Source organism: Takifugu flavidus, chromosome 11, assembly GCF_003711565.1.
Source record: "Takifugu flavidus isolate HTHZ2018 chromosome 11, ASM371156v2, whole genome shotgun sequence".
In the NCBI taxonomy this organism is placed as follows: Eukaryota; Metazoa; Chordata; class Actinopteri; order Tetraodontiformes; family Tetraodontidae; genus Takifugu; species Takifugu flavidus.
In genome coordinates, this window is record NC_079530.1 from 2,210,642 (window position 1) to 2,238,415 (window position 27,774).

Consider the following 27,774-nt stretch of genomic DNA (forward strand, 5'->3'; position numbering starts at 1 on the left):
ACAGCACATTCACAAAGCGACGGACATGACTACTATTGTGAAAATAATAGACCGGAAATCGTTGGTAATGTGCTTCCTGTGCGAAAGGGCGAGCTTTCGTCCATATCAACACACAGAAATGTCAGATTCTCCAGACGCCAGAAGCTTGCTGTCTGCCTCCTCGCAGCTTAATTTGATGGAGGTGGACGCGGTGAGAGACTGTTGACCATATTGATCTGTTTCTAACCTTTTAAAGAGCGAAAATGAACAGCAACAGGAGTGTCAACAATCTATCAAGCGTTATCAAATGAGCGGCTAATTGAAACCCTGATCTTTTATTTTGTCTTGTGTCCGGGGGAAAGACACAGTTATTTTTTGTTGTGTTTTGGGTTTTTTTAAATTAGTAAAATGGTTTAACCGTCTAGTGCATCCGGATGCTGTGACCACCACGGATGACTAAAAGAATTGCAAACCCGTATCACGTGATCGCCTGATGTTGCTACTATAGCTCCTTTTAATTGATTTAAGAGTCGCCGAAATTGATCATCAATTAATGTCGGACAACGATTTTATTCTTGTTTTAACGATTTTCAGTAAGCAAAAGTCCAAATATGCCACTGGCAGATGCCACTTCCTCTCGTCAACACGATTATAAACCAGCAATACGTTTAAAAGGCAGTAAAAGTAGAGGTCTTACTGAAGAATGAAAGAGATGTTCAAGCATGTGATGACTATAATGGATTAATGTTAATGGGATTTGATGCAGTGAATAGTAAAGTTGCTGCACAGCAAAACTATTCTTGGTTAAATCCAGTTTAATTACATTTATTTAGGTTTGTCGGACTTTTCTCGAGTTTTCTCCTTGTAGCTACCTGTGGTTTGTCTTGGTCGTCCACTTTCCTTCCACAGTCCAAAGATATGTGCTGAGTTTTTAAAGTGCCCATAGGCATGAATGTTTGAGTAAATATGTTCCCAAAGAAAGAGCAACTCCGGCAACCCCCTGATCCCCAAAACAGTTTGTAACTGAAAATGATTGTATATTTCTTTGCCACCAGTCCGGTTTACCATTGTTACTCATTGTGTGTGTGTGTGTGTGTGTGTGTGTGTGTGTGTGTGTGTGTTTCTCTAAATTAATTCACAGATTGATGATAAAGAGTTTGATATTCCCCAAGTGGACACACCTCCTACACTGGAGAGTATTCTTAATGAGGTAAAGTTAGACAACAATGCTGTATAGTTTACAATATATAGATACATTTATCAAAATGATGTAAACATACTGTATAGCGAGACAAGGAGTAACAGGAGGTTGTTTTTATAGTGGTAGATACTGTAATGACGAAAGGTGAGTTCTGTTTTGTTGCTCTGTGTGTCTGCAGCTGGAAGATGAAGAGGAGCCATTTGTTCTGGAGGACACGTGTGTGCTGAACACTGATAACATGGATGCTCACTCCTGTGACACTTCCTCTCTGGCCAGTTCGGACAGTGGAGATCCTGTACACCACAAAAGGTAAACACGCACCCACAGTACATACAGCTAATATATTAGCCAGCTAATGTGTCACTTTCAAGATGACGCCTTCATTTGTTTGATTAAACTAAATCCGACATACAGTAGCTAATATCCTATAGCATTCTGTGTAATCAGGTTATTTTTTGACTGTTTCTTTTCTTGTGTATTTGGTATTAAATTGTTTTCACATTCCCTCCAAGTTGACCATTACTATGTTTTTTCCACTAATGATTGAGTGCAAGAATAAAAAAAATTCTGTGACACATTAATGCATGCATTTTTTTTAAAATGTCGCTGCTGTTGAAGGAGGAGGAGAACAGTGGACATGAAACCAACACTTCATGGCTCTGTTCTGCGCCATAGCTTGCTAAAAGGCATCTCTGCACAGATCATCTCTGCTGCTGTAAAATGCACACACACACACACACACACACACGCACACACACGCATACACATCCTCTTAATTCTATCTTTGTGAGGACTTTCATAGGCATAACACATTCCCTACAACCATATAGAAGCATCCATAACCCTGACCTAAACTCAAGTCTGAACTCAACCTTAAAACCATTCTTTACCCTCAAATAGTCCTTTGAAGTTATGAGGACCAGGAAAAATGTCCTCACTTAGCTAGTAGAATGCAAATACAAGAGCACACACAGACTTGAAATCTGAAAAAAGTATTTAGCCTTTGTTGTGGTACATTATTTCCTCAAAATAAAATGGGACAAATGAATAGGACAGGAGAAACAATTTTTCTTTGTTTTTTACTGTCGCAGCATACTAATCAATAAAATGTTTTTACCCTAAGGACAAAGTGGATGCCGGACTCCCAACTGCTATAGTGAGTATTAATGAGATCTTTAATTTTGATATTTTTTGATCACAACTACAGAATTGTTCATATCAGGTAGCATGTGACACTGGATTTTGATGGCAAAAGGAATTTCAGCATTTCCACATTTCAAAAGCTGCTAAATCCCAGTCTCGTACAAATAAATGAGACTCTAACAGGAAAAATAATGAAGAGAGAAAGAAAAATGTTTAGATTCAAGTGTATGATAATTAACTATTAATCAATATGTTCTCGAGCCTTTTAATTCTGAATTGTGTGCTTCTGCGTGTAGACAATGTCAGGTGTGATTGTTGTGGGGACGTCTCACGGTCTGGCTCTGGTCTTTGGTAAGTTCCCTTTATACTGCCGTGGTGAAATGCAGCTCACATTCAAAGGTTTTTACAAGCACGACGCATTTGTTGTGTGGTATTTCACGTTTTATATCAAGACTCTCACTCTTGTTGACAACCAGCAATCGGCACCATGAGGGATGTTGAACTGGATATTTGACATCTTTGAGCTTTGGATGTTTAGGAACCTGGAGAAACATGAAAGAGTAACCTTTCTCCCAATATTAAGTTGGTCTGTTTTCTGCTCCTGAGTTAAATCAGGCCCGTGTCACTGACCTCCACCTTCAGTATCGCTTCAGCTGAGTCTGACATGGAGGCCCGGACAATAACGTAATCGCCCTCATAAGAAATGCTGGAACCAGTAGCCTTTGCTCTCACAAAAGTAGTTTCACCACCATTATACATCATGTTATAAAGACTGAAGTCACAGTTGTTCCCCCTCTCAAAGATCCCCACAGCAAACCAGTTAGAGTAGAGCATTCTGTCAAATGGCACAGAGAACATGACGGCCAGAACGTGGTTGTAGTCATTTAGATCAGCGTTGAAAAGGTCGTAGGTGAAGACGCCAACGGCGCCAGTGGCCGCTCCAGTGGTCTTGTTGAACATGGTGATTGCTGGGGAGCAGGGGGCCACCATGGGTGGCAGGGGGTCCTCACATTGGCCACTCTCCACGAATACCCTACACACAGGTATTAGCCGCATTGAACATTCCGCAACACACACAAATCATTGATTTGTTCATAAAAACACCGTTCAGAGTAACACCAGACGTTTAAAGTAGCTCTTGGAAATAACAAGTGTCACAAAGCACTTTGGATGTGACATTAATGTGAGCGTCTCACCGTGGATTGGCAAGAGTGTAACAGTTGGACTTGTTGTCGATCTCGATGAAGCAGTGGCGATGAGGCATCGTGATGCTGTAGTGAGCAAAGGCTGTGAAGGGAGGAGAGGAGTTTGATTTGATATGTTGACAAGAAATATTTAAGTTGTAAATCTGTGGAGGTGCAGTGCATCCCATAACTTTTACAGTCTCACTGAGTGCACACAATGCAGATAAGCTTCTATTATGGATCTTTTTTCAACCTTATAATCTTAATATTCAGGATCAATACAGCTGCATTTTAAAGTTGTGAAAGAAAAGAAAGGTATTGTTTGAATGTAATTTTTTTGGTCCAGAAGTAACTTTTAAACACCAAAGTAACAAAACAAGAATCTCTGGCATTCCAGCAGCACTACAGGGTTACACGTATTGCTTTTAATTAAACATAAACTCGACTTCGAGGCTTCTTACACCATCCCTGTGTAGTGCACTAATGTCTCAGAGGAAATTAATTAAAAGCAGGAGAGATTTAATACTTCACCACGTTAACTGCATATAGAAGAAATAAGTTAAAAGGTCAATTCACTGAGAATGACAAAAGTAGAAAGCTTTAGAAGTGTCCTTACCAGGTAGCGACAGTGGTGTGACGGTGTAGGAAGTGATGGAGGCTTGTTCTCTGGGCTTTATTGGCTGTTCAGTATCAGCGTCGCCCTCATCTTATCATCAAGGCATGATTGAATCATGCTGATTGCAACAGTGGACTCTGTGTTTGGAGGTTTTTCAATGTAAATAATCATTTGATTCGTTCAGTGAAACGTGAGATTGCAGTTAAATGCCAGAAACTCAGTTATTGAACTCCATTCTATAAAATGCTGTTGTGAATCATTATTATTGAATAGCGTCTGTTACTATCAAAATTGTCTCAAGGCGCTTTACAGAATCCCGAGGCCTGACCCCCAAAAGGCAACAGTGGCAAGGAAGAAAGAGGAAGAAACCTTGAGCAGGACCAGGCTCATGTAGGGGGACCCTGATGGTGCGGTGTGCAGAGAGGGAGGAGAAGGGGGGAGGACAGGTAGAAAAGAAAATAGGCAGAGATCATGCAAATACATAAATTACAACAAGCTATAGATATAATAGCTGAGTGGGTCAGAGGTCAGCAGGTCAGCGCACAGCTATGAAGTCAGTGATACCTGTAGATGGATACAGAGAGAGGGAGTGGAAGAGGAGAGAAGCAGAAAAACTACACAAGAAAATGTGTTCATGACATCATCTAAAAGAGCTAAAGTTGTGGTTTAGTCTGTCCTTTCTGTAGGTAACACTAGTGAAGGTAAATCATTACAGTAACATACAGTACATACTTTACTGTTACTTTAGGACTTGCGTCACAGCTAATGAACATCAGAAGAGGCAAAATGGATGTGAAAGATTTGACAGAGGGAAGCAAAAAAGTTCTGTTTGATTATTGCCGCAGGTCACCGTCATGATTCTCTCCAGAAATGGTTACTGGTTTGTTTAAACAAGTCAGTTTTGAGCCTCACAGCAACAAAGTATTGAGCGCTTAAAGTGTGTCCGTCAGTATAAATGATTTTAAAGAAAGAAAAACTCTTTCAGATACAGAATAAATGTTTTCACACTGCTGTTGTATTTTGTGGTAAATATGGGCCTGATTACTGCTGATCCATGTTTCTTCATATCGCTGACATAATGATGCCTGTGCAGGAAAAGGTATGAAAACCTCTGTCCAGCTGGTTGCTCGTCCACTATCAGCACCATTTATTGTCTTTTGTTTTTTGCTGCCTTTTTTGTGCTCAGTTTGCGTGATTGTGGTTTGAGAGGATTCTTGACAGCTGCTATTTTTCTTTTACGCTGCGTCATTTTTAAGTGTTGATGTACCGTTTGGTTTATTTGAAGACTGTGGGAAAACCTATACATAACCAAACCCTGCAAAAGTTCCATCTAGTTTTAATTTCATCTCATTATCTAGACTCTCCTCAAAACTCCCAGCAAGTTTGGTAGTTAAATGCAAACATGTCATCTTTCTTTCCAGATACCAACCAGGCTCTGCGCCTCTGCCTGGGGAACAAAGCAACCGGGGCAGATTACGGAGCTGTATCTGCCCTCAGCATCAACCATGACTGCTCACGTCTGCTCTGTGGGTTTGCCAAGGGACAGGTATACGAGTCCATTTGTCTGTCCGCCTCTTAATTCAGGTTTTATTATCAAACAGCTCGTAATTTACTTTAGAAGCTTAAAATAAATGTGTTGATTTGAATCAGGAAATGTTGGTAATGGGCCGAGGAAGAGCTGATTAAATTTTGGTGATGTTCATTTTTCTGCAGGGACTTTGACCTTTGTCCTTCCAAAATTTTGGAAGATTTGGCTTTGATCTTTATGTTTACGATAAAGCAACCTTCTACGTTACGTAACCTTATATTACTTTCACAATATGTGGAGAAACGGGTTGATAAAAAATTCTCAAATAACTCTCAACTTGTTTTGTGGATTAGCAAATGCAATTACAGTCTTTAGCAACCATTTGCGTACCATACAAATCTGATTGTGATTATTCAATACAAAAATAATCTTTGTTTCGATTAGATTACAATGTGGGATCTCGCCAATGGAAAACTCCTGAGAACTATTACTGATGCACACCCCCCAGGGACGGCTATACTTCACCTGAAGGTATAAACAAAACTGCACTCTGCAAAATGTGTGAAATGTATGGACATCTTTATTATTTTAGTGTGTGTGTGTGTGTGTGTGTAGTTTACAGACGATCCAACTCTTGCAGTTTGCAATGACAGTGGAGGATCCGTGTTTGAGCTGGCGTTCAGGTAAACATGTGAAGCCAATTTATACGATCCTAAAGCCCCTCACTGTTAACAGGAGCATTTATTAATCCTTATTAAATATCTTTTTTTTAATAAAAGTTGATTTGTGAGTTAGTCATACTGCAGCACCAGTGAATCATCTCAATTCTCTGAGATTGTGAGATTAACCTCATATGGACTTCAGACTTGAGATGCGACTCTGGTGAGTGATTCGGTGGTCTCTGTTTCCAGGAGAGTGATGGGGATGCGCTCCTGTGACTCTCGATGTCTCTTCAGCGGTTCCAAAGGGGAGGTGTGCTCTGTTGAACCCCTGCATGCTCCTCCAGAGGCCAGAGATCACCCCATCACCCACTATTCTCTCCTGGCCATGGCCTCTCTCACTAAGGTCTCTCAGACAACAGCACAGCCTTCCAGCCACGAGACATACACCATATTTCCCTCCTCATTTTTACAATGTTTTCTTTCACCAGATTCTGGTTATTGGCCTGAAGCCCTCACTTAAAGTCTGGATAACGTTCCCCTACAGTAAAGTATGTATATATCTGTATCTAATTACATCTGCATAACTCCTACCTTGCCAATATTGTATGAACCGGCATGTTCTGTGGTCATTTTGGGGTTTCTAAAAAACCCAAAACACCAGGAGACAGCCTAATAGAGGCTTCATCAATGAGAGTTGTGCTTAAAATGGATGTTCCAGGCTCCAACAGAGCAAATCTTACTAAAGTTCTTCATTTTTCTTACTTAAGAAATACCTTTGAATCTAGTTTCGAAAGCAAAATAGTGATAGAAAGAAGAGATAATGAGAAAAAAATGTTAAATACAAACTGTTGAGACACGTCACTGATGTTTAAAACTGGCAACTGATGAATGGAACAATAGAGTCAAAGTGAAGTTGAAGTGACATTAATGTGTTCAATCTCTTCCATCAGTCTGATCCGTCCAGTGTTCCCCAGCTGGCCTGGCAGTTTGTTCCAGTCCAGAGAACCGTGAACCCCGTCCTGGCCTTTTCCAAAGGAGATACAGTTCACTTCCTCTTGGTACCTGCTCAAGTGTTGAATTCAGAATGACCAAATCCAGAAAGAAACATTTCAGCATACTTATGTTTCCTCTATAAAATGAATTTTCCTCTACTTTATTTAATCTGCTTTACCTTTTCAGGTAAAAAAGGAGGAAACGGGCACCATCCATGTCATCAAACAAAGGCAGCTCCATGTCAGCTGTGACATCATCAGCCTCTGTGTAAGTTGTGCCGCAGGGTTTCAGTCATCAGCATGTGTGTTGCGTTTTAGCTGCATGCGATTAAATAAATTCCCTTCTTTTACATTCTGGACAAATGTATGCAGACGCCATGGTGTGGCCAATACTGGTCCATCTAGTGAACACACACATTGTGTTTACATATACTGCCCCTCAGCTGTCTATATTACATTATAGACAAACACACAGTCAAGTCAGTCTCCCAGTTTTACATAAGATCCAGAATATTTCTAATAATGTAAATCTTGAATTCTACATCATGTATACTTAAATTGAGGTCCCATATGATCAGGTTCACAAGGAGCCATTGAGGATCCACTTTGGAGGTCTTCCTTTTATCAGTCACATGTGTAGAGGGTGACTGAAGATCTTCCTCTTTACTTCCTCCACAGTGGATCAACAGCCGCACGCTGGTCTTGGTGGACAGCCATGAAAAACTGCAGGTTGTGGACCGACCCAGTCAGGAGGTTTTGGAGACCCTCGACTTGGAACAGGTGCAGCTGGTTTATAACAGCAGACATTTCAAATCGCTGGCCACTGGAGGGAATGTCTCCCAGGCTCTGGTGAGGAAATAACAAATGGGTGGTGAAGCCCTACCTCACAGTTAGAGCTTCAGGGGCTACGTTCAGGTTTTAGGTCAATGTTTGTCAACCAATGTCTTCATCAATGCCATAGCAATCTTTGTCTTAAATCATGCCAAACTGCACATTTCTTGTGACCCAGCAGCAAGGATCCAAGAGAAATCTCCTTTATTTTTATAGGAACCATTCTAAAACCAGGTGCTTTTTCAAATGACGCTGCAACATTCAAACCCAAGCTGGAAATATCGGCTTGGGTTAACTTGGGCTTTAATATGGGTGAATATTGAGTCTGTAAGTGCTGATATGGCTGAAGCAAGAATGATTAGGAAAGTAATTCCATGTCGCCGTGCAGAACTGTGAGAAAGCAGAAACAGGAAGGCTTTTGTAGTGACTCTGTGAACCTTGTGAATACTTTTCATTTACAGTCACTACCAACATGTAAAACTTGTGGACTTTCTCCTTTAACTCTTCATCTCTGAAGTGATGATAATGCACTTTCAGTTGACAGTGTGTGTACCGTGTGTCTTTTTCAGGCTCTCGTTGGAGAAAAGGCCTGTTACCAGTCGGTCTCCAGCTACGCGGGACAGATTATATATCTGGGCACCAAGGTACTGACACGCACATTCCGGAAACCTTTTGTTCCGTTTGTGGTCCGTTTTAACTGTAACCAATGCGGGCGACATTCAAGTGATAATGTTTCTTCATTCTCTAATATTGCAGTCTGCTCACATCATGACTCTCAGGGCCTGGAGGGAGGTATGTCTGATGCTGTGTGGGCTAGATATGTAAACGCAGCCGCGTGTAAATCAGTCCCCATAAAGCAGAGTCAGTCCTGATCTAATGTGTCCCTGTCCAGCGGATCGACTGTCTGCTGAAGCTGGAACATTTTCCCGAGGCCCTGTCTCTGGCCTGGTCGTTCCACGAGGGGACAGCTAAGGCTGTGGTCGGTGAGTGTAATGCATGTTCCCGTCACCTCTCTGGCCAGGTTAATGAAGGCGTTAGTACGCATGATCTGCTTCCACACATGAAATGTAGGGTTACTGATGTGGTTGACGGTGGAAAAAACACCCTTGAATAACAAAGGTTTCCCGTACTGCAGGTCTGTTCGGAGACCCGGTGAAAAGAAAAGGAGTCGTGGCTGACAAGGTGGAAACAGAAAAGAATGACTTTGTTTAACTGAATATTTTTATTGCAAATGTGACTAATCTTATTTTTTGGTGGCGGGGGGGCAGATGGTAGAGATGATTTTCCAGTTTGCAGACTTTGCCCTAAAGAAGTGTCCAGAACAAGGAAAGATCCAAGTGCTGGAACAACACTTCCATGTAAGCCAGAGCATAAACCTGGAGATAAAGCACTGTTTCTGCCCTCAGGACAGAGTGTTTCCACCCCTCTGGGTTATCTCACTCTGTCTATTATAACATTATATGTCATTTGGTTTGTACAGGAAGTGGTTCCAGTCCTGGTTGATTACTGTTTGCTGCTGAAGAGGCTGTAAGTACACTGTGGTCATCAGAAAGACTGTCGGGAAGCTTCTGTCTGATATCTCTAACATTCCCTCTCACAAATCTTAAAAGGAGTTGGTGCTACTGTGCAGTTATATTACAGGATGTATAATTATCTATATATGCGTACGTGTGCAGTGACCTGCTGTTTAACCAGCTGTACCCTCAACTGGTGGAGAACATGGTGGCTAAAGGCATCTTCTTGGAATCCCTGGAGTCCTACATTATCGCAGACCGCCTTGGTCACCTTCCCACACCGGTCATGAAAGACCTTCTCACGCATTACCAAAGCAGCTGTATGATGGAGAGCCTGGAGAGATGCATCGTCCATCTGGACATCACCAGCCTGGACATACAGCAGGTGCGCATCCAGGAGCAAATAAGAGTGCTGCCCAAAGAACAATTGTCCTTTAAAAGTTTGTGTTTTTGAAGGTGGTTCAAGTGTGTTGGGAGAACCAACTCTACGATGCGGTGATCTACGTTTTCAATCGTGGCATGAACGACTACACTACACCTATGGAAGTGAGCGCTCGTCCATCACGTGGTGCATCTCTGCTCATTTCACACTTATAAAGAGCAACAATCCTCACAGCAGCAGATCAGCAGAAGCTAATCTGTAGCTACAATCAGGCCACTTGATGATTTAAACAAGTATACTATAATAAGTTATACAGTTATAGAATGATATAAATTCAAGATAATCTCAAACAATCCTGATGAAATTCTCTTTAATTCACATATTGCAAATGAAATTCACTTTAACGGCCAAACACGTACAGTAAATGGGTAATAAGGACCAGTGGGATGAATGCGTGTTGTCAAGATTCTGACTTATTTCTGAAGAAATGTTTGATTTTAACTTGTCTGGTTCAAATCTCAAGAAAAGTCGCTGATTAAATGCTGAACCAAACAAATATTCTTGTAATCATGTAATTTAAAATGGACTGATTCATATGTAATAATAATAATAATCATAATAATTAAAAAAGAGCAACACAGTCGACCATATTCCTCAGCTGTACCTTACTCATACTTCTGTTTTAGAAACTCTTTGCAGTAATTGTCCCACCAGTAAGGGAGGGGAAGAGTCTTACAGGTATCTGCGTCACATAAACATTTCAGAGATAGAAAAAGTTCAACCAGCTCTTACTAGAGTGTGATGATTGTCTTCTCTGACAGATGTGGAAGTGGTGATGGGAAACAAACTCCTGGTGTATATCAGGTGAGTTCACAGCCACTCCTCAATGTCCGATACATACTGATATGAAACGTGCACAATAGGTGAAAGGACAGCCCCAGAATTTCCATCCTTGGTTAATTTGGTTTTCCAGCCAGTGTGGGGACATTTTATTTTGTTCTCAATTAATTGATATGTAATTAGTAATGATTTTTAAGTGGAATAGAGAGCTGAGATATGTGATTTAAATGGTCAACTCGGTATTTAATGCTGCAATCGATACAGACGACATGAATGTTTTTCTACAGCTGCTGTCTGGCAGGACGGGCATATCCATTAGGAGACATCCCTGAAGACCTTGTGGTCCAGGTAAAGCATCAGGTATGTAGATGTAGCTACACTGACAATAACGGAGATGTTTCTTAAAATTCCGCCTCTTCATTTGGCTTTTCAACTGCACAACCTGGTCAATGTTCACCATTTAGGTGTCAGAGGACCTGAAATTTGTGCCATAACTTGTTTTATAGCTCATCGATTTGAACGAAAGTAAATATGCAGCTAAATATGTGCGCGTTTTTTGTGGCCAGGTGTTTGAATTTTTGATCCGTCGCCATTCGGCGGACTCCTCAGAGGAGGAAGAAGTGTTCCCGTTTATTCGCACTCTGCTCCACTTTGACACTCGAGAGTTCCTCAACGTCCTCGCCATGGTGAGATTGACCCACCAATAAATGCACTTTTGCTGATGTGTATTTCATTAAACACTTCACAGGAGAGCTCAGCCGTCTGGTTTAGTGGAGTTTTGGGAGGATAAAATAGATTCAGTCCGTTGGGTGTTTAATAAATGGGCCGATCTTTGTGCTGCCTTTAAGGATTTGGTTTAAAGTTGAGGAGCATTTAAAGGTGGAGATCTTTTCTCCTTCGACTTCAGCAGCTTTTGTAATGTAGGATTTTCTTAAAAACTCCTTCTAGACATTCGAAGACTTCAAGAACGACAAACAGGCCCTTGAATACCAGCAGAGGATCGTGGACATCTTACTGCAGGCACGTGAGCATGGCTTTGCTTTGTAAGAGGCAGCTCTAATATTCAGTCAGTCAAACACACACAGACACACACGGGAGCGCCCGTAGGGACGTGGCTCTCCAGCCCACGTCCCTTCAGGGACTCCTCCCAGCGTTGAGGCCCTCAACACCTCCGTTTTGGGCAAAATCTGTCTGCATTGCTGAGGTGGTAGAAACATTGTTGCCTCATTAATTTGTGTAATAAAAAGTAATTGTCATTCTTGTCCTATGTTTATTCTTTGTGTGTTTGTTTATATTTAAAGATGTGTTTCTGCCAACTCAGGTGATGGTGGACAACCCAGACTTTACTCCGTCCCAGGTGGGAGGACTCTTCACCTTTTTAGCGCGACAGTTGGCCAAACCAGACAACACACTTTTCGTAAACAGGAAGCTCTTCGATCAGGTAACAACTTCAGGGTAACGTTTGTCCTTTCTGTAGTTAAGCTTTTTGTTTTATATTAAATTACCGTCAGTTTACCTGCATTTACAATATTAAAACAACAATGTCATAGCTTAAAGTTAACAGTAGTTAATGATGTTGTGTTCAATTCAATTCAGTTTTATTTGTCTAGTATTTGTTACCATCACAACCATCTCTGGGCCCGTGTTTCTAACTCACCATGACTCTAAGATCATGACAAGATTAAAATGTTATTTATTATAGATTTTATCATATATTTATTATACATTTTCTTATATTTGACTCTAGTTTTATCTCAGCATTCTGCTCATCTCATGTTTAGTATAGTGAGAACCAAAATAGTAACTTTACATTAAATGAGCTTCCGTCAGCACAGGAATAATAGCTGAAGTTCACTCTTTGGCCGTCGATGCCCCATAAATGATGTTTAATCTTTCCAGGTCCTGGAGTTTCTGTGCTGCCCAGATGACGACTCCCGTCACACTGAGAGGCAGCAGGTTCGCAGCTCCACTGGTCTTAATGGGTCCTCATCCAGAACGGGAGCGGGTTGTCATATTGTCACTGTGGTTGTAAAAAGACAACAACTGGTTCTGTGCAGGTTCTGTTGGAGCTGCTGCAGGTTGGGAGCGTGGTCCAGTTTAATGAAGAGAGGCTTCTGATGCTGGCCGAGAAAGCCAAATTGTGCGTAGCTGGAAGCAGAAGTGTGCATCTTTTTACCGTAAATTCAAAACATTCTCGCTAAAGTGCTTTTTGTCTCACTGTCTTGTCCTTCAGCTACCAGATATGTGAATTTCTTTATGAGAAGCAACATCTCTACGACAGGATCATTGACTGTTACCTGAGAGACCCCCTCAGAAAGGTCACACGCTTCCCACCTTTACCTGAGCTGAATAACATTTGCTGCACTGTGATTGTTGGTCTGTGGTTCCCAACAGAGGAAAAATTTCCTGTGCACAAAAAAAACCTTAGCGAAAATGTCAGTTTGAAGAGATTGGGGACTTTTTCAGGTGTTTGTAACAGCAACTTGTGTCTTTTAGGGAGAGGTCTTCAGCTACGTCCACAATCTGCTGTCCATGCCTGGTTACAGCCCTGAGGAGAAGCAGTCAGTCAAGGATAAAGTTCGGCAGCATATGCATGTCAGTACATACATAACTGTTGGTTCAGTCTTTGAACTGAATGTACAGATGGAATAGACTATAGCAACCTAATAATAGCATGAACGTAGAAAGAAACCAAACATTTGTGACTGTCCAGACTGTGGAAGCCCGTGCCAGTGGTATAAAACATACATGATAATGTATTGTAAAAGGTTTTATGATGATAATATAATTGTTAGCGTTAAGGTTTTCATGGTAGTTTAGCTTTGTGAGCCTCTTTAGTTATGTCTGGAATTGTGCCAGCTAATAATCTGACATATTCCCACAGGAGCTGGTGATCTTTGACCCCAATAAATCAGCTGATTTAGTGACGTTTCACTTTGCTGAAGAGGTCCAGCAAATAATCTCTGAGCTTCAGGTAGAGTCGGAGACTATCTTGCTTTGTGATCAGGTGCTAACGGATTAGCTCTGGCCTGTAAAGTGATTGAATTAGCAACAGAATTTAAATCTTCCTCCGTCTCTCTCTGCAGGATGATCGGCTGCTCTTCAGGTTCCTCAGCTGTCTCTTGGAGCAACAGTACGGTTTTAGTCTGGTTTGAATCAGAACGCTGTGACCTTTCCTTTTGACCTCTCTTCACGGTTTCCCCTCATGTTTCAGGGACGGCCAACATTCGGGCCCCGTCCTACTGCTGCAACCTGAACTCCACGAGCTTCAGCTGGACCTGCTCAGCCGTTTTGACCCCAAACACATTTTGAATTTCCTCCAGACCTCCCAACACTATAGACTAGAAGAGGCAGTACAGGTGATGTTTGTTTTATTGCCATATATATCAGTCCAATAGTATATATCACTAGCTGGGCTCTATGGAGATTATTAGCATATGGGATGAGTCTGTGTGTGTTTCTGTGTAGATAACACAGAAGTATCACCACAACAAAGCTACAGCCTTTCTTTTGGAGAAGAGGGGCGATGTCGAAGGAGCTTTTGCTGTGCTGTTGGAGGTACTGAAGCTACGAGATCTACAGTACATGGACATTAGTATATGATCCTCTTTTTCCAACTATTACCAATCCATTGAACTTTTTTTCTTCCTTCCACGGCTGCTTGGTTGTTAGTTATGATGCTTCATGTATGTTTTTTTTTGTCCTGTTTGAAATCTATTTGAAGACGCTAAAGGAAAACCTGAGTCTTGTCACAGCTGAGAGAGCAGGAGATGATGAAGAGGAAACCCTGACAAATGTCAAGGATTCTCTAAGTGACATCATCTCCTTGTGTCACCAGAGCTCTCAGAGCCTTAACCAGCAGCAAAGAGAGGTACTGTGAGAGCACGAGGAGCGGCCCTACAATGTCGTCCATAAGTCTTAGAGTCTCTGTCCTCCTCCCAGGTCCTGTGGTTTCCACTGCTGGAGACCATGATGGCTGCACAAAAACAAGTGAAGGGACGGGACAGTAAACACACATTTGAGGGTAACTACACAACCCACACATGCAGACATTTGAACATATACATTATACATATACTGAAATACAGGTCGTGTATAAGTGTTTATATCCATGCAGGGGTCAGTCATTGTGTTATCCAGATCATGGCACTCTGTAAAGATGTGCTGTAGCTGCAGTGTTAGCGACCAATAATGGCGCCGCTCACGCAGGTGCTGCATTTGATGTCAAGATGTGTGTTTGCGCTTTAGTGCTGAAGGAGCTGACGATGAAGGTCCTCAACCGTATGAGCAGCTTCATTTCTCTTCCTGCCATCATCCAGCGGATACTCCAGGTCTGTGTTTGAGCAGCCTTTTGTCATGTTTCTGAAGTGATCCTTCAGGGTTCCGTCTGTCTTCCACTGTGAAGTTTCTTCACCGATGTTCTTTCTTGAGCCACAATCATGCATCCACCAAGGGCTGACCGTCCATCCAGTAACTGCAAAATAAATACCCCAAACTAGAAGCTCTCAGCTTATATTTATTTCTAATATGTGCATCTTTTATTCGTATATCCAGCCTTTGTTCTGTGTAGTAAGACTATAAAATAAGATTGTGACTTTTGATGTGGGATGTTCGGCAGGATCCAGTCTACGGGAAAGGAAAGCTGGCAGAAATCCAGAGCCTTATTTTGGGCATGCTCGACACTTTCAACTATGAGCAGGTAATGTGGCAGATTATGGTTTATGATCCACTGTTGCCCCTAAAATACACCGGATGCGGATTTGGTGCAGCTCCACTCTGAAATGACGGCGGAGCTGATGCAAACGCGTCCATTGAATTTGGAATGAGAACCACTGATCTGCTGATTGTTTTCACTATGAATGAATACAATATACATACCAGAATATATAATATTCAGATTGTGTTAGTGGGCGTTATGTTTATTGTGGAGTCTGACAGCAGCCGGCAGGAAAGATCTGCGATACCTCTCCTTCACACAGCGAGGGTGGAGCAGCCGCTCACTGAATGAGCTGCCCAGTGCTGTCAGGGGGTCCTGTAGGGGGGGGGGACGTGTTGTTCAGCATGGAGGACAGCTTAGCCATCATCCTCCCGTTTCCCACCACCTTCCCTCAGATACTCATATTTAAGTTATACTCACATTGCTGACTTTAAACAAAGTCCATTTTGACTTTTTTAACCCAAGCCTGCCTTCTGGGCACCCTGCACAACTTGTGTTGCAGACGCTACTTGAAACAACCACCAGTTTGTTGAACCATGACCTCCACTGGTCCCTGGCGCACTTGCGCGCAGCGGTCACTAGGGGGATCCACCCACGACAGGACTGCTGCAACATCTGCCTGCAGCAGTACAAGAGGAGGCAGGATGCAGCAGCAGCAGACGAGATCATCGTGTTCAGGTAACGGACGTCACCTGCTCAAGCTTTCCACCCCAAATCAAGTCAGAGCGTTAAAAAAAGACGGCCCCTGACGGACAGCTCGGTAGGAAATTCTTTTCTTTTTGTTGTCGCGGCAGCTGTGGGCATCTGTACCACCTCCAGTGTCTGCAGCAGAAGGACTCCGGCTGGGGTTTTACGTCAGATGTTCAGCAGCAGTGGAGCTGCTACAAATGTTCCTCCAGCAAAGGAGGCCGAGCGGCGTCGGCTGATTCGAGAGGCCGCAGCTTGTCCCTAGCGCAGGTTTGTTCCTTAAATGGAGACGCAATTCCACACTCTCAGGGCAACATGTAGTTTGTTGTGATGTTTATTCAGTTGTGTTTTGCCCTGCCTTGTTACCAGACCTGCGTTACATCATTACAACACGATGGGGCAACAGAAGCTGACGGGAAGAAGGTGAGACTCCATCTAACCTCCCTCAAATCGATCCAGATCGGATCGGTTGATCAGTAATATCTAACTTTGATATCATCTGATGTGCTGCCTTTATTATTGTGGCCGTGTTGGTTCCATCTGCCTTATTTGTTTCTTGTCTCTGGGTTAATTGGCTTTCAACCTGTGACGATTGTGTGTGAATGTGTGCAGCAACCTCAAAGCAGTGAATTTAACCTTTGACCCCGTGTCTGCTGGTTCCTCTCTCCAGGGGTTTGTCGAAGTCACCTTAGACCATCAGCAAGAACAGTCCTGGGATCAGCTACGCTGCCTTTTAAGAGGACCGTCCAGGGTAACGGACACAGACAGAAATGTCTTTTACATCAGCTACATATAGAAATGCAAGAAACTACCACCTAAATGGAGTTGTTTCATTCACTTCTATTCCAACTCTGACGGGGTTTTATTTACTGATTTGATTTATTTACTGAGCTAAATTGTGTTGGAAATGCTGGCGTATTTGCTGTAATGCTTGTTTCTTCCTGGCAGCTGTCCATCCTGTCCGAACTTTCACACAGTAACGAGAAGACGGGCCTTCTGATCGGCAGCCAGACGGGGACAGATCACTTCCAGCTGAAACTGGCCCCCCCGCCTCTGTTCGAGGAGTAGAACCATGAACATTCCGCTTCCTGAAGATTCCCTCAAAGGGGAAAATTAAGATGTCTGTTTAAAACAGTAAAGTCATGTGAGATAACTTTCTTATTTTGCTGCTTCAGTGTTTTTTAGCTTTACAAATGGCTCCTCAGCCACGATACGGAGGAAACGCTGCATTGAATAAACAAAACATACAAATAGAAGCAACTCTGGCATTTTAAATAATGTGGAAAAAGTTGCATCTACGTACTGAAACTGTGAGGATTTTGTTGTATTCTGGGGCCAGACTCACATTATTTTGATTCCATCCCATCTATGAACGTTTCATAACGTTATACGATTTATATGATCACGCAACTGTCCGATAATGAAATGAAGAAAAAGCATTCATTTCACATTTTATTGCTCACTCACACATCCATGCAAACAAACATTACCAGCATTCATATTTGTATGCACACGATCTCCCCTGGACAGTTTCAGGTGGATCTTTCCCCCCTTTTAAGTTAATAAAGTAGTTTCCACTCAAACTCGCTAAAGTAAAACACTCGAAAAAAAATATAATTATGTTTTCAAGTCAAATTCAATAAAATAAATCAATACAGTAAAACAATAACAATGGCGTGCACCATTCTAATGATGGACACGGTGTTGCTAACATTTAGAACTTTGGAAATTAAAGTCCAATATAAGGCTTTATTAGGGTGAAAACACTAATTCTAGCCGAGGATCACACCGGTGCTGCGTGGAGCAGTAACATCTGAACCTGTCGTGGGGAGAAGCCGACAGCTTGAAGGCCTTTGAACTGAAGATCTGGGTCTCGTTAGCTTGTGTAATATCTGGGCTGATTGAAGCCAGCCTGGCTGTACTGCTGCCCACCATATTGGAAGAACTGTTCAAACTGTCCGCCTTGGTTTAAATTCTGCCCCCCTCTTCCTCCCCAGCCGCCACCTCCTCCTCCACGACCGCGTCCCCTCCCTCCCCGAGATCCTCGACCCCCGCCCCTCTCGTGATGCCAGCTTCCATCCTGGTGATAGTTGTCATGGTGACCACCGCCTCCATAGTACCCAGGGTCCTGAAAGTTGCCCTGGTTGTTTCCTCTTCCTCCACTCTGATGGTAGCCCCCTCTTGCTCCTCCGCCTCTGCTTCCCCTGTCTCCTTGCCCTCCACCTCCTCTCTCGTATCCCCCTCGGCCACCTTGGTAGTGCTGCTCGTAGCCCCCTCTCCCACCCCCGTGCCCAGTTCCGCCATATTGCGCTCCGTAGTGCCCTCCCCCGTGGGGAGCATCCTGACGTTTCTGCCAGGAAGGCATCTCTGGAGGCGGAGGCTCGATCTCGCAGGGACGCCCTCCTCTGTCGGGCACGCGGCCCATCAGAACCTACAAGAGCAGCAGATTCAGACAATGATCACCAGAGATTCTAAAGCTTCCCAGTTTAGTTTGCATGAGAAGAATCTGAGAAGATCGCGGCTGAAGATGCTGCTACTACACGGCTCCCTGGCCTGTGCTGCGTCTCCACTGAAACTGGGATGAAGAGTCCTCACCAACCTTATTAATAGCACAGGCAGTCTTCTCCCTGATCTTGCCACTGCTTGTTCGGAGGATCTTGGAGAAGTCTTGCCGAGCAGCCAGAAGGTGAGCGACCGAGATTCTGCTTCTGCTGACGAGCACAGAACGCAGCGGCTGGTAAACTTTAGCCAGCTGCTCGGTGCGTGTCTGGAGAAAAGGTGAAAAGGGGACAAATTCAGTCAACCTGCAAATATTCTGTTAGGTCCTCTGGTGACCTTGGATCATAAGGTGAAGTTCCTGCTTCATAAATCAGCTCCAGCAGAGATGCACTTAGATAATTCCGTCTTTCCACCTTCCTAAAGTTGCTTTAATCTGCACGTTGTACCTATTCAGCCTGAATTCAGATTCAATTTCTGGTTGCCTGCAGCAGTTTCATGATGAGACGAAGATCTCTGAGAGGATGAGTGTAAGAGAAGAGAAATAAGATTATAATAAAGCAAAAGAGGTACCTTCGCTCTGTCAGACCAGCCAAAAGACTGAACCGTCACATCGAGACGCTTCAGCAACATTTTCCTTCTCACATCATAATCATTAATCAGTGCTTGATTTATAGCTTCGATTTTCTCCTGCAAAACAGGATACGGGCAGTCAAGTTTTGTTCACTTCTACCACATCTCTAGACTGTTTCTGTGAAATTACCAAGTGTATTGGTCCAAGGGGCTTCTTCATCAAAGGATCTCCAATATGACTGGACGGGACTCTGCTCAAAACCTCCTTTAACTAAAAAAAAAAAGAGTTAAAAATTCATAGAAGAATTCTGCAAAGCCATTCACCAGCTCGATCTCTGACAACTCATGATGAATTCGATGCGAGCAGCTGACCTTCTTCTCAATGCCGCTGAAGAACTGGAACATGGTGATGTTGGCCGGAGGCTTGGACATGCCCAGCACCAGGCACACGGCCTTCAGCTCCTGGAACACGGCGCTGCCCGACTCCTGCGCTTTCTTCTGGGGTTTATTAACCAAGATCATCCTCGACGCTTCCAACTCCGACACCAGAAAAGCTGAAATTAAAACAACATTGGATCACGCAGGATTCCGGAATGGAATAGTGGTAAATCCACAGCTACCTGGTGATTATCCGATTAGAAATTTCAGCCATTTGACAGTTTTAAAATAATACTTGGAACATGTCTGGGATTAAATATTTTCATACAACAGTACTGAAGTTTCACAAGGCAACACTTTGGTTCCAAATGAAACTGAAACTTAAACTATGACTCAGTAAATGTCTGGTGAATGATGTCCTACTGAGGAGCAGCAGACAGTCGTCCTTGTTGAGGAACCTTTGGGTGATGTCTCCAGTGACGAGGACAGGGTACGGACAGGCAAGCTCTGACAGCAGACCGCTCATCTCCAGCTGGAAGCTCTCTGCCTCGCTCGGACCTGCGATGGACGCAAGCACACCAAACATGAGCCTACACACCCACCATATGCTCAATATTACGCACAGCTATGGTAATCTAAGGAACTCTAAGAGCAGTTTGGCTCTGTGGGGTATTTTCTTTGCTGCTGCCATTTCTGTGTCTTACTGTTTGTGGCATGAACATTCTCCTCCAGCTTGCAGTACAACTTGAGCTCCGAGACAATCCAGGCGCAGAGCTTGGTGTACTCCGGAGAAGGTGCGCCTCCCATGGCGGCACACTCCAGAGCACCATCCTCTAAAAGGGGGCCTTGGTACCTATAGTAACAGACATCCCAATCACCTTAAACAACCATGAAGAGCAGCAGTCGCAACAACTGACGTTTGTGCATTTGTGTGCCCGAATTTGGGCAAAACTGAAATAATGTCAAATAAATGCTCGGGGACCTGCATTAAACTACTTAAACCTGTATTTGGGTGGGTGATTCACCCAAACTTTATGAACACAAACAATGCAGCACTGGTCAGGAGAATTCAATAGATTACTGGTAATACTGGGGAATATGACACTCTACTACAATCATCTGTACTGACTTCATGGCCCATGACTTCAAATCATGTGGAAACTGTCTGAAAGGTTTAAATCTATATAATCTGTGTGAATGGTTTGGTTTGGTCTATAATGCCCTAATATTTAGAGGGATGTAGCTACTTGAACGCGTCAACTTATGGGTGAAATCACGTTCTTCGGCCCAGTTTATGGAAACCAGTTCTTCCAAACTCTCGCTTTAACGCCAAGTATGCAGAGGAATGTTGCTATTACACATATTTTTATTCCTAGTGTGACATATTCTGCACTTATTTCATTGAGTGACAACCAGTATTGTATGGTCAGTCAAGCGCTTGGATTAAAAAAGAGACTGAGTCGATGCTGACACACGCAGGACAGTGTTAAACAACATGTCGCAGATGTATTAAAAGAATCACCATCCTAGAAATGTTACAGTTACATATTTAGTAACTGCAGACACTGAGCTGACCTGCTAAATATGCTACTGCGTTGGCTAAATTTGGTAAACGCCGGTACGGCTAATCATCCTTCCTCTCTTATATTCCTACAGCAACATATGCGGGCTTCTGACTTACCCTAAATCCTCAAGCGAGACGAGAATTTCATTGTCCATCCCAATCAGAAATGGTTGTGCTCTTAGATAACAGATTTGGAAATGAGATTTTCACATCAGCCAGCTGAGCTGATACACGTTGAACTTCCACTGCTTCTTTGGAACAACAGGCGGTTGAATAAGTAGATAACAGGTGATTCATCGCCACCTGGCGGTAGCGCCGGTCACTGCAGGCGAGCGTCACGGTAAATACTGGTTATTTTTATGGCTTTTATTATGGTTAACAAGTCACAGTGAAATTTACTCTTGTACGACAAAAATATATATGTTTTTAAAAAAAATTCACATTACTATAAAGCATTTTACAGTCATCCAAACTGTCGCAGTGATAATGTAGTAACTATGTCTTTACATTTTAGTTTGTGAAAGAAAAGCGAAATTAGACAGTTGCCGTGTTTGTTGGAAGATGCCAGAAGTGCTTCAACCATTATTATTATAATCATGCTAAAAATCAGGCATCAACTGGTCCAATTTTGCCAGCCTTCATCTCTGGACTAGACCTTCCAACAACTGTATCTGCAAAATCCAGGTCAAAACGTTTTCCTGCCCTCAATGTGACCTTCAACAAGAACAATTCAGACAGACCATAGAACACAGTCAAGACAGTGGCTTTATCAAGAACAACATTCAACGTTTGGTCTATGAGCCATGATAGCAAAACTGAAGCCTTTGTTTCAAAAGAATAAGCATCACAAACACGCAAACAACTGTTTGCAGCATTAAATATCTGAGTTTAATTTAAACCAGCTTTTGAATTATGATGAGAAAAACATTCAATAAAAATTCAATCTATGGACAGGGTGGAAAGGAAGATAAATAATTCTGATTCCCACCACTAGAGGGTGATCTGGGATGGTGGATTCATTGTGATATTATCTACATTTCATGTTCGATATAATACGTTTTTAATCGCACTCATCCAACAGAAAGTCGCCGATTTCTTCTCTCATCCTGGACCTGTAGAACATGACAGAATGGGTCAAAACCAGGAAAGGAAACATTTAAACCAGTTGTGATTGTTCTTTCTGCTCATATTCACCTCCGTTGCCTCCTCTGAGCCTCTAACAGAATGTATGGCGGCAGTCGTTCCATGGATGACTGGAAAGACGGAAATGAGAAATGAGAGACTGCGTTGGCTGCAATTGGTGCAAACGTATTATTCTAAACATTTTGTGGGGGGTGGATCAGGATGCCAGGCAGGCGTTTTAAACTCACCATGTCTTTGATGGTCAGCCGACAGCTGTAGCATAACAGACTCTTCAGATCAGTTGTCTCCGGTGTTCTGTCATAGAAAAACCACCTATTTAGGTCTGATAAAGTTCAGCCGTGCTCCTACGTCAGATGGCTGGGGAGAAATATGTTCATCTGCGTTCTCATAAACTGACAAGTGGAATTATCTGATAAAACAGATCACATTATGCTGTTTACAAGATTTGATGGGTGTGTAAACAGGTTAATCGAACTTCATATCAAACAATGATGGAGGACACCGATTCTGGTTAAAGCTGAAAATATGTTGCATCAAACTCACAACTATTTCATTTAATCTCTTACTTGGCAGAAGAGCAGCAGCCTTCACCACTCGCTACACTCCCACAATCCTTTGCTTCTTCAGATGAGCAACACTGGCCGGCAGTAGCAGCCATTTCTGGACAACAAGAAAAATTATGGCTGGTGCAGCACAACCTCAGCTGGAGGCTTCATTCACGTCTTTGCCTCCGACCGCAACGCCAATTAATAGAGCTAAAATACAGCACGATTCCAATTTAAATAAGAGAAGTTAACTTATATGTTGACAGAAATGACTCCATTACCACTTTTAACTAATAATTATATAGAAACAGTGAGTGCATTTATGTTCTAGCTCTGCCTCTAAATAATCTAACAATAATGTAACGGCATGTCTTGCTATACTCCTCAATAGATCCTAATATGAATATAGGGTTTTCCTGGTTTAACAGAGGTCATTATTGTTGGTAATGATGGAGTGTGGATCACCTGGATTTGGACTTTGAATGCTGGTGCTGGAAGCTCGTGGAGATTTGGTCCGGGAAAGCTGCTCTGAGATCAGTGTGGCTTTAAAGGCAGAGGCTTTCTCTGGAAGGATGAAAAGGCAACGATCACTTCAGGAGGATGATTATAAGTGAAGAAAAATCACATTTTATTAACGCCCAGAGAGGAGAAATAACCGTTTCCACTCAGTTTTTTATTCTTGTAGCCGTACTATGTTCCAAACAATTAGCATTTCATCCACAAACTGATGCTTTGATAACAAATCTGTCAAAGTGGAGTTGGAATATTCTAATAGGAGAGATTCTGCTCTGCTGCAAACCGACCGACATCAGTATCCAGAGTGCACACGCAGAGCAGACATCTGTCACACTGGTGACCTGTGGAAGAGCCCTTCGCCACCGTCTGCAGCTTCTCACTGGTCCTACAGGTGGCACAGCGAAGTTTTAATAACAACATTCAACCTTTCTTCAAGGCGTTTGGGATTTGATGAGAGACCTGTAGATGGTGCTGACAGTGGAGGGAAAGTCTGCCTGCAGTTTAGTCACGAAGCTCTCCGTCAGACGCTGAATACTCGCCTTTTCTGTTGTCTACAGCACAGAAACAACAAGACCATCATCAGTAGTCTGTGGATGGATGTGCGGAGTCTACGTTGGGATGACGGTACATCACCCCACACAGTAGAAGACATTCATCAAAGGAACCATTATAGAGCGCTGAGCACGATCTGTTGGGAGTCTGATTCACTCTGCAGGTAAAAGCTGGGTGTCCTGAGGTCTAAGCTCACCTTAGTTTCCAGATTTGGTGTGAACACAGTGGGGACGCTGAACATGTGGTTGTAGTAGGCTATTTCTTTAGCCGAGTAGTCTCTCATTGGTTTCACTATTATAACGTCACCAAACCTCAAGTCTGCGAAACCCTGTGGACACAAACAGGTGCAATAAAATCCTAATTTTATATCATGAGGTGGTTCATAAAAAGCAAAGGCAGACATTTCGATGATTCAGATTGACACAACTTTACACACCGTGTCCTGAGCCAGCTGTGCTCCTCTGCCCAGTGATATGCTGGTGAGCAATTTAATAGCTAGTCTGGTGCAATGATCTCCCAGCATCAGTTTACTGTAGCCCTCCGTGCGCGCTGTGTGCACCAGCAGATGCTGCCTATAAAGAAAACGCATCTCTGTCAGGGCAAAATAAACGCCGTGCTTGATGAAGACTAAACATCGATGTCTTTGTCAATGTTCCCCCAGCGGTAACATTGACAAGATAGTTGAAAGTCGGGAGCACTTGGCTGTGTGAGTTCATCTACGTACTTGTTTTATACTGGGTACCAAAATATACTGTACAGTCAGGACATTTTTGGGAAGTGAGGACATTTTAGCTGGTCCTCACAACTTGAAAAGATGTTTGAAGGATGTGGGTTTAAGGTTGAGGTTAGGTTAGAATTAGTGGGTTAGTTTGGATGGTTAGGGGTCGGGGAAGGAGCTGGGTAATAAAGTCCTCACAAAGATAGAAGTACAAGAATGTGTGTGAAGTGTACAAAGCAAAATGAAGTAAATAAGAAAACAAGTGAGAGTCGTCAGTCTAACCTTAGAGTGTTCAGAAGGTCCTGTCTTGCTGTCAGAGTCTTGGCAGATGTTATCAGTTGCTGTAGTAACTGTGTCTCGGACTCTGGAACATCTGGAAATAATGTTTCTTTCTCCTCCTGTTCTGTCGCACGGCTGTTGCTGCTCTCGCCGATGAACTTGAACTCGTTCGTGAACTTATCCACAGCTGCTTTGTAGGCACTGGCTGTTCTTTGGGAAGACGGTGGCACTGTCGTGATAACTTCACTGGGAAGGGCCAGAACCTGAGAGGCATTTAGCATATTCCGTTAATAACGCACAAGACATCCTACTTTCAAGTATCAGGGCATCATTTTAAAGGCAGATCTTGAAATTATTCAAAATACCTCACAGGCACTGACCTGTTCCAGAGGCACAATGTGAAATGGGAACCCAGTGGCTTTGAAAACAGTCTGCAGCTCGGCTACAGTCTTGCGTCTCTCCTCCACTGACTGACCAACAGCACCGCCCTCTGAGAACAAAGACAACCAACTCGTGCTGAGTGGTACTTAATACTGCTCAGAATAACCGTCCTCACAGCTGTCCACTTTCCCCTTCTTGGGTCGTGGATGGTGCTGGAGGAGAAAGACAAATAACCATTCACTCTCACATTCACACCTCAGGATAATTCAAACTAACCAAGTCACCTTTCCACCTAAATTGAGACACAAATATTAGCAGAATACATTCAACTACACCCCAGAAACACATTTTTCTACTGGGTATGAAGTAGTGTTGTCCATTGATTCTGGTCCAACTCTTTAAATTTCAGTCTAATGATTTCAATTTGCCATATTTTGTATTATAAATGTAAGAGTGACGCCCTCCGTGGGTTGGAACCCTTCTATTATAATCAAATTTTACTGTTGGCTGAGATGGGGGCCCATGACGTTTTGGTGGCAGCTTGTGTCAGGATCTGCCACTGTTTGATGCACCCCTCCTATAAAAACTAGCACCTCCTGATCTTCTCAGCACCGGCTCAAACTGGTACGGCTCTGGACCACCGTGGTCATGATAAACCCCCCCCCACCCGTGGGAAGCATGTCTGCACTACCAGTACTGATAAACTCGCTACTAAGGGCCAGCTAGTAAGTGTTCATGTTTTTTTTGTTTTGTTTATGTGCCTGGTTTCCATAAAGTGGGCCTTTTTTTTCTTCTTTTTTTTTTAAATTTCCAGCCTCACTGCACATTACACTTTCAGTAGTTTACCGTCAATGAAGACGATTCCAGGCACGAATCTTAACTTCTTGTGGGCGTTTTGACTCAGTCCCTGTAACACAAGAAAATATTTTAGTTGGATCGATATAATTATATTGACGGACAGCTGGGATGTGGCTCAAAACTACTATTATTATTCATCACAAGCTTATGTCGTAACATTTTTAAGACACACAGAAAATGTACACAATTTTTGTTTTAGGAAACTGAACAATTTCGAAATGACAAAGGTTCTTGTTTCATTCTGCCAGAACTTTGGGTAAACACTGCTACATGAAGGGTTCATAATGTCAAAACACAAAAAGGTGGAAATAGCAAAAACCTGTTGAACTTGACTGAGCATTGAACATGAAGAAGGACCTCCAGAAACAGCCAGCAATACCTACAACCATAAAAAAACAAACATTTAAGACCAGGGGTTACAGGAAGAGTTAATTTACCAATGTTTAAATGTAAGTCCAAAAACAATTTACCTTCTCACCGGGAAAAATGATCCGATTTTTACCCAGCATGGCTCTGAACTTATGAATGAAGTACTCCTTAAAACAGTCTCTAACCCAACAAAGAAAACAGACAAACAAATTCAGTTTCTGATAATCAACATTCATTTTATACAAATGCAATAAATGCTGGAGAAGCTGCGTACCTGCAGTAGGGGTCTCCAGCCCTGATGACTACAGCTGCAGTCAACTCCTTGCATTTGAGGCATTTCTTGGAAATGCTGATAAATCAAAGAAAAACACATTTTAAAAGCTAAGCTGTCTCTTAGAACTGAAAGCAATTCCACTACCTGGTAGTTAAGACTCAATATGCATATAGTGATTGTTTATTCTGAAGCCTGGTTCAAAATTTAGTGCACACACATAGACAACACACATTTACACGTATTATTAACATGTACTGTGACATTACATTACAAAATACAAGAACATTAACAGCTGATCAACCACTGGTTAAGCGTTTAACGGGATAATTCTGGGCTACAATTATCTTGTTACTTTGCAGCCGAGGTTTTTGAATGTATTTGTTGTTATTGCTGAATGAGATCGTACATCATATTATTTATCTCTCCATTCTAATGTTTGCCTGTTTTCTTTGCACGGTGGGCCATTACTCTGTTAGGCCATTACACTTTTCTGTTTTACAATAAATATTAGTTATGTGGAACATGTTAAATTAGATGGTAAATATACGTACCAGGGCACATTTTGGTGCTCCAGCGCATCGTTGTAATCTTCTTCCACCTGGCACATCAGGAAACCAACCGTTTAACACAGGTCAGGACCAACTGAAACAAAATTAAAAATTAAAAAGTTAACAAAACCTTAACCTTAAAAAAATGATTTGAACTACGAACTAGGTAGTTTTACAGCGACTTTGTACTATTTGTCAGACTGTACTGAGGCATGAGGCAGACTCCGCCTTTTTTCTATATACGTCATTTCCTGGTATCTACGGATGCCGAGCTGGGACACTTTACAATGACGTTTATGAAGCA

General features: G+C 42.6%; 4 protein-coding genes across 7 annotated transcripts; 1 reads left to right on the forward strand and 3 right to left on the reverse strand.

Moving 5' to 3' along the window:
* Positions 1-35: 35 nt before the first annotated feature.
* vps8 (VPS8 subunit of CORVET complex) lies at positions 36-17,584 on the forward strand. 3 transcript variants are annotated; one of them, XM_057047551.1, is made up of 45 exons: positions 36-190; positions 1,121-1,189; positions 1,359-1,489; positions 1,799-1,895; positions 2,304-2,336; positions 2,620-2,674; positions 5,545-5,669; positions 6,096-6,182; positions 6,267-6,334; positions 6,563-6,716; positions 6,802-6,861; positions 7,264-7,371; positions 7,493-7,573; positions 7,984-8,154; positions 8,706-8,780; positions 8,893-8,928; positions 9,029-9,119; positions 9,272-9,318; positions 9,405-9,494; positions 9,617-9,663; positions 9,813-10,035; positions 10,107-10,196; positions 10,719-10,770; positions 10,854-10,896; positions 11,160-11,232; positions 11,439-11,558; positions 11,821-11,892; positions 12,194-12,313; positions 12,772-12,828; positions 12,930-13,012; positions 13,106-13,190; positions 13,369-13,467; positions 13,757-13,846; positions 13,959-14,005; positions 14,087-14,231; positions 14,341-14,430; positions 14,597-14,743; positions 14,815-14,896; positions 15,121-15,203; positions 15,491-15,571; positions 16,092-16,267; positions 16,384-16,546; positions 16,646-16,699; positions 16,947-17,027; positions 17,225-17,584. In XM_057047551.1, the coding sequence occupies exons 1-45, from the start codon at positions 68-70 to the stop codon at positions 17,342-17,344; spliced, it is 4,224 nt and encodes a 1,407-aa protein (XP_056903531.1). In that variant the 5' UTR covers positions 36-67; the 3' UTR covers positions 17,345-17,584. The 3 variants fall into 3 exon arrangements, with proteins under 3 accessions (XP_056903531.1, XP_056903532.1, XP_056903533.1); XM_057047552.1 differs by having other exon boundaries at positions 7,984-8,085; XM_057047553.1 differs by lacking the exons at positions 36-190; positions 1,121-1,189; positions 1,359-1,489; ... (1 more) ...; positions 2,304-2,336; positions 2,620-2,674 and adding an exon at positions 3,350-5,222.
* On the reverse strand, positions 2,659-3,605 carry LOC130533851 (DELTA-sagatoxin-Srs1a-like). Its single transcript, XM_057047573.1, has 2 exons — positions 3,520-3,605; positions 2,659-3,356 (listed from the first exon to the last, which is right to left on the reverse strand). Exons 1-2 carry the CDS (start codon positions 3,585-3,587, stop codon positions 2,930-2,932), a joined length of 495 nt encoding a protein of 164 aa, XP_056903553.1. The 5' UTR covers positions 3,588-3,605; the 3' UTR covers positions 2,659-2,929.
* Positions 17,585-17,715: 131 nt separating the features above from the next.
* On the reverse strand, positions 17,716-21,562 carry fam98a (family with sequence similarity 98 member A). Its single transcript, XM_057047568.1, has 8 exons — positions 21,405-21,562; positions 20,428-20,576; positions 20,147-20,281; positions 19,718-19,899; positions 19,536-19,616; positions 19,346-19,462; positions 18,876-19,043; positions 17,716-18,707 (listed from the first exon to the last, which is right to left on the reverse strand). The coding sequence occupies exons 1-8, from the start codon at positions 21,440-21,442 to the stop codon at positions 18,153-18,155; spliced, it is 1,425 nt and encodes a 474-aa protein (XP_056903548.1). The 5' UTR covers positions 21,443-21,562; the 3' UTR covers positions 17,716-18,152.
* Positions 21,563-22,152: 590 nt separating this feature from the next.
* On the reverse strand, positions 22,153-27,734 carry ctu2 (cytosolic thiouridylase subunit 2 homolog (S. pombe)). Of its 2 annotated transcripts, XM_057047565.1 has the most exons (16): positions 27,474-27,733; positions 26,923-26,997; positions 26,750-26,828; positions 26,599-26,658; positions 26,268-26,328; positions 25,421-25,530; positions 25,044-25,303; positions 24,480-24,615; positions 24,240-24,371; positions 23,951-24,042; positions 23,779-23,876; positions 23,441-23,539; positions 22,997-23,090; positions 22,658-22,724; positions 22,482-22,540; positions 22,153-22,399 (listed from the first exon to the last, which is right to left on the reverse strand). In XM_057047565.1, exons 1-16 carry the CDS (start codon positions 27,527-27,529, stop codon positions 22,348-22,350), a joined length of 1,530 nt encoding a protein of 509 aa, XP_056903545.1. In that variant the 5' UTR covers positions 27,530-27,733; the 3' UTR covers positions 22,153-22,347. The 2 variants fall into 2 exon arrangements, with proteins under 2 accessions (XP_056903545.1, XP_056903546.1); XM_057047566.1 differs by lacking the exons at positions 22,153-22,399; positions 22,482-22,540 and having other exon boundaries at positions 22,673-22,787; positions 27,474-27,734.
* Between the last annotated feature and the right edge of the window lie 40 nt (positions 27,735-27,774).

Coding starts and splice junctions, on each gene's coding strand:
- ctu2 (XM_057047565.1), bottom strand. CDS start 27,529: ATGTGCCAGGTGGAAGAAGATTACAACGATGCGCTGGAGCACCAAAAT. Junction 26,659..26,749: donor TCATTTTTCCCGGTGAGAAG/GTAAATTGTTTT, acceptor TTATGGTTGTAG/GTATTGCTGGCTGTTTCTGG. Junction 22,725..22,996: donor GGCTGCTGCTCTTCTGCCAA/GTAAGAGATTAA, acceptor TTTCTATGACAG/AACACCGGAGACAACTGATC.
- vps8 (XM_057047551.1), top strand. CDS start 68: ATGTGCTTCCTGTGCGAAAGGGCGAGCTTTCGTCCATATCAACACACA. Junction 8,781..8,892: donor TTATATATCTGGGCACCAAG/GTACTGACACGC, acceptor CTAATATTGCAG/TCTGCTCACATCATGACTCT. Junction 14,897..15,120: donor CAGTAAACACACATTTGAGG/GTAACTACACAA, acceptor TTTGCGCTTTAG/TGCTGAAGGAGCTGACGATG.
- fam98a (XM_057047568.1), bottom strand. CDS start 21,442: ATGGACAATGAAATTCTCGTCTCGCTTGAGGATTTAGG. Junction 20,577..21,404: donor GTCTCGCTTGAGGATTTAGG/GTAAGTCAGAAG, acceptor CTGTTACTATAG/GTACCAAGGCCCCCTTTTAG. Junction 19,044..19,345: donor GCTGGTCTGACAGAGCGAAG/GTACCTCTTTTG, acceptor CCTTTTCTCCAG/ACACGCACCGAGCAGCTGGC.
- LOC130533851 (XM_057047573.1), bottom strand. CDS start 3,587: ATGCCTCATCGCCACTGCTTCATCGAGATCGACAACAAGTCCAACTGT. Junction 3,357..3,519: donor TACACTCTTGCCAATCCACG/GTGAGACGCTCA, acceptor ACCTGTGTGTAG/GGTATTCGTGGAGAGTGGCC.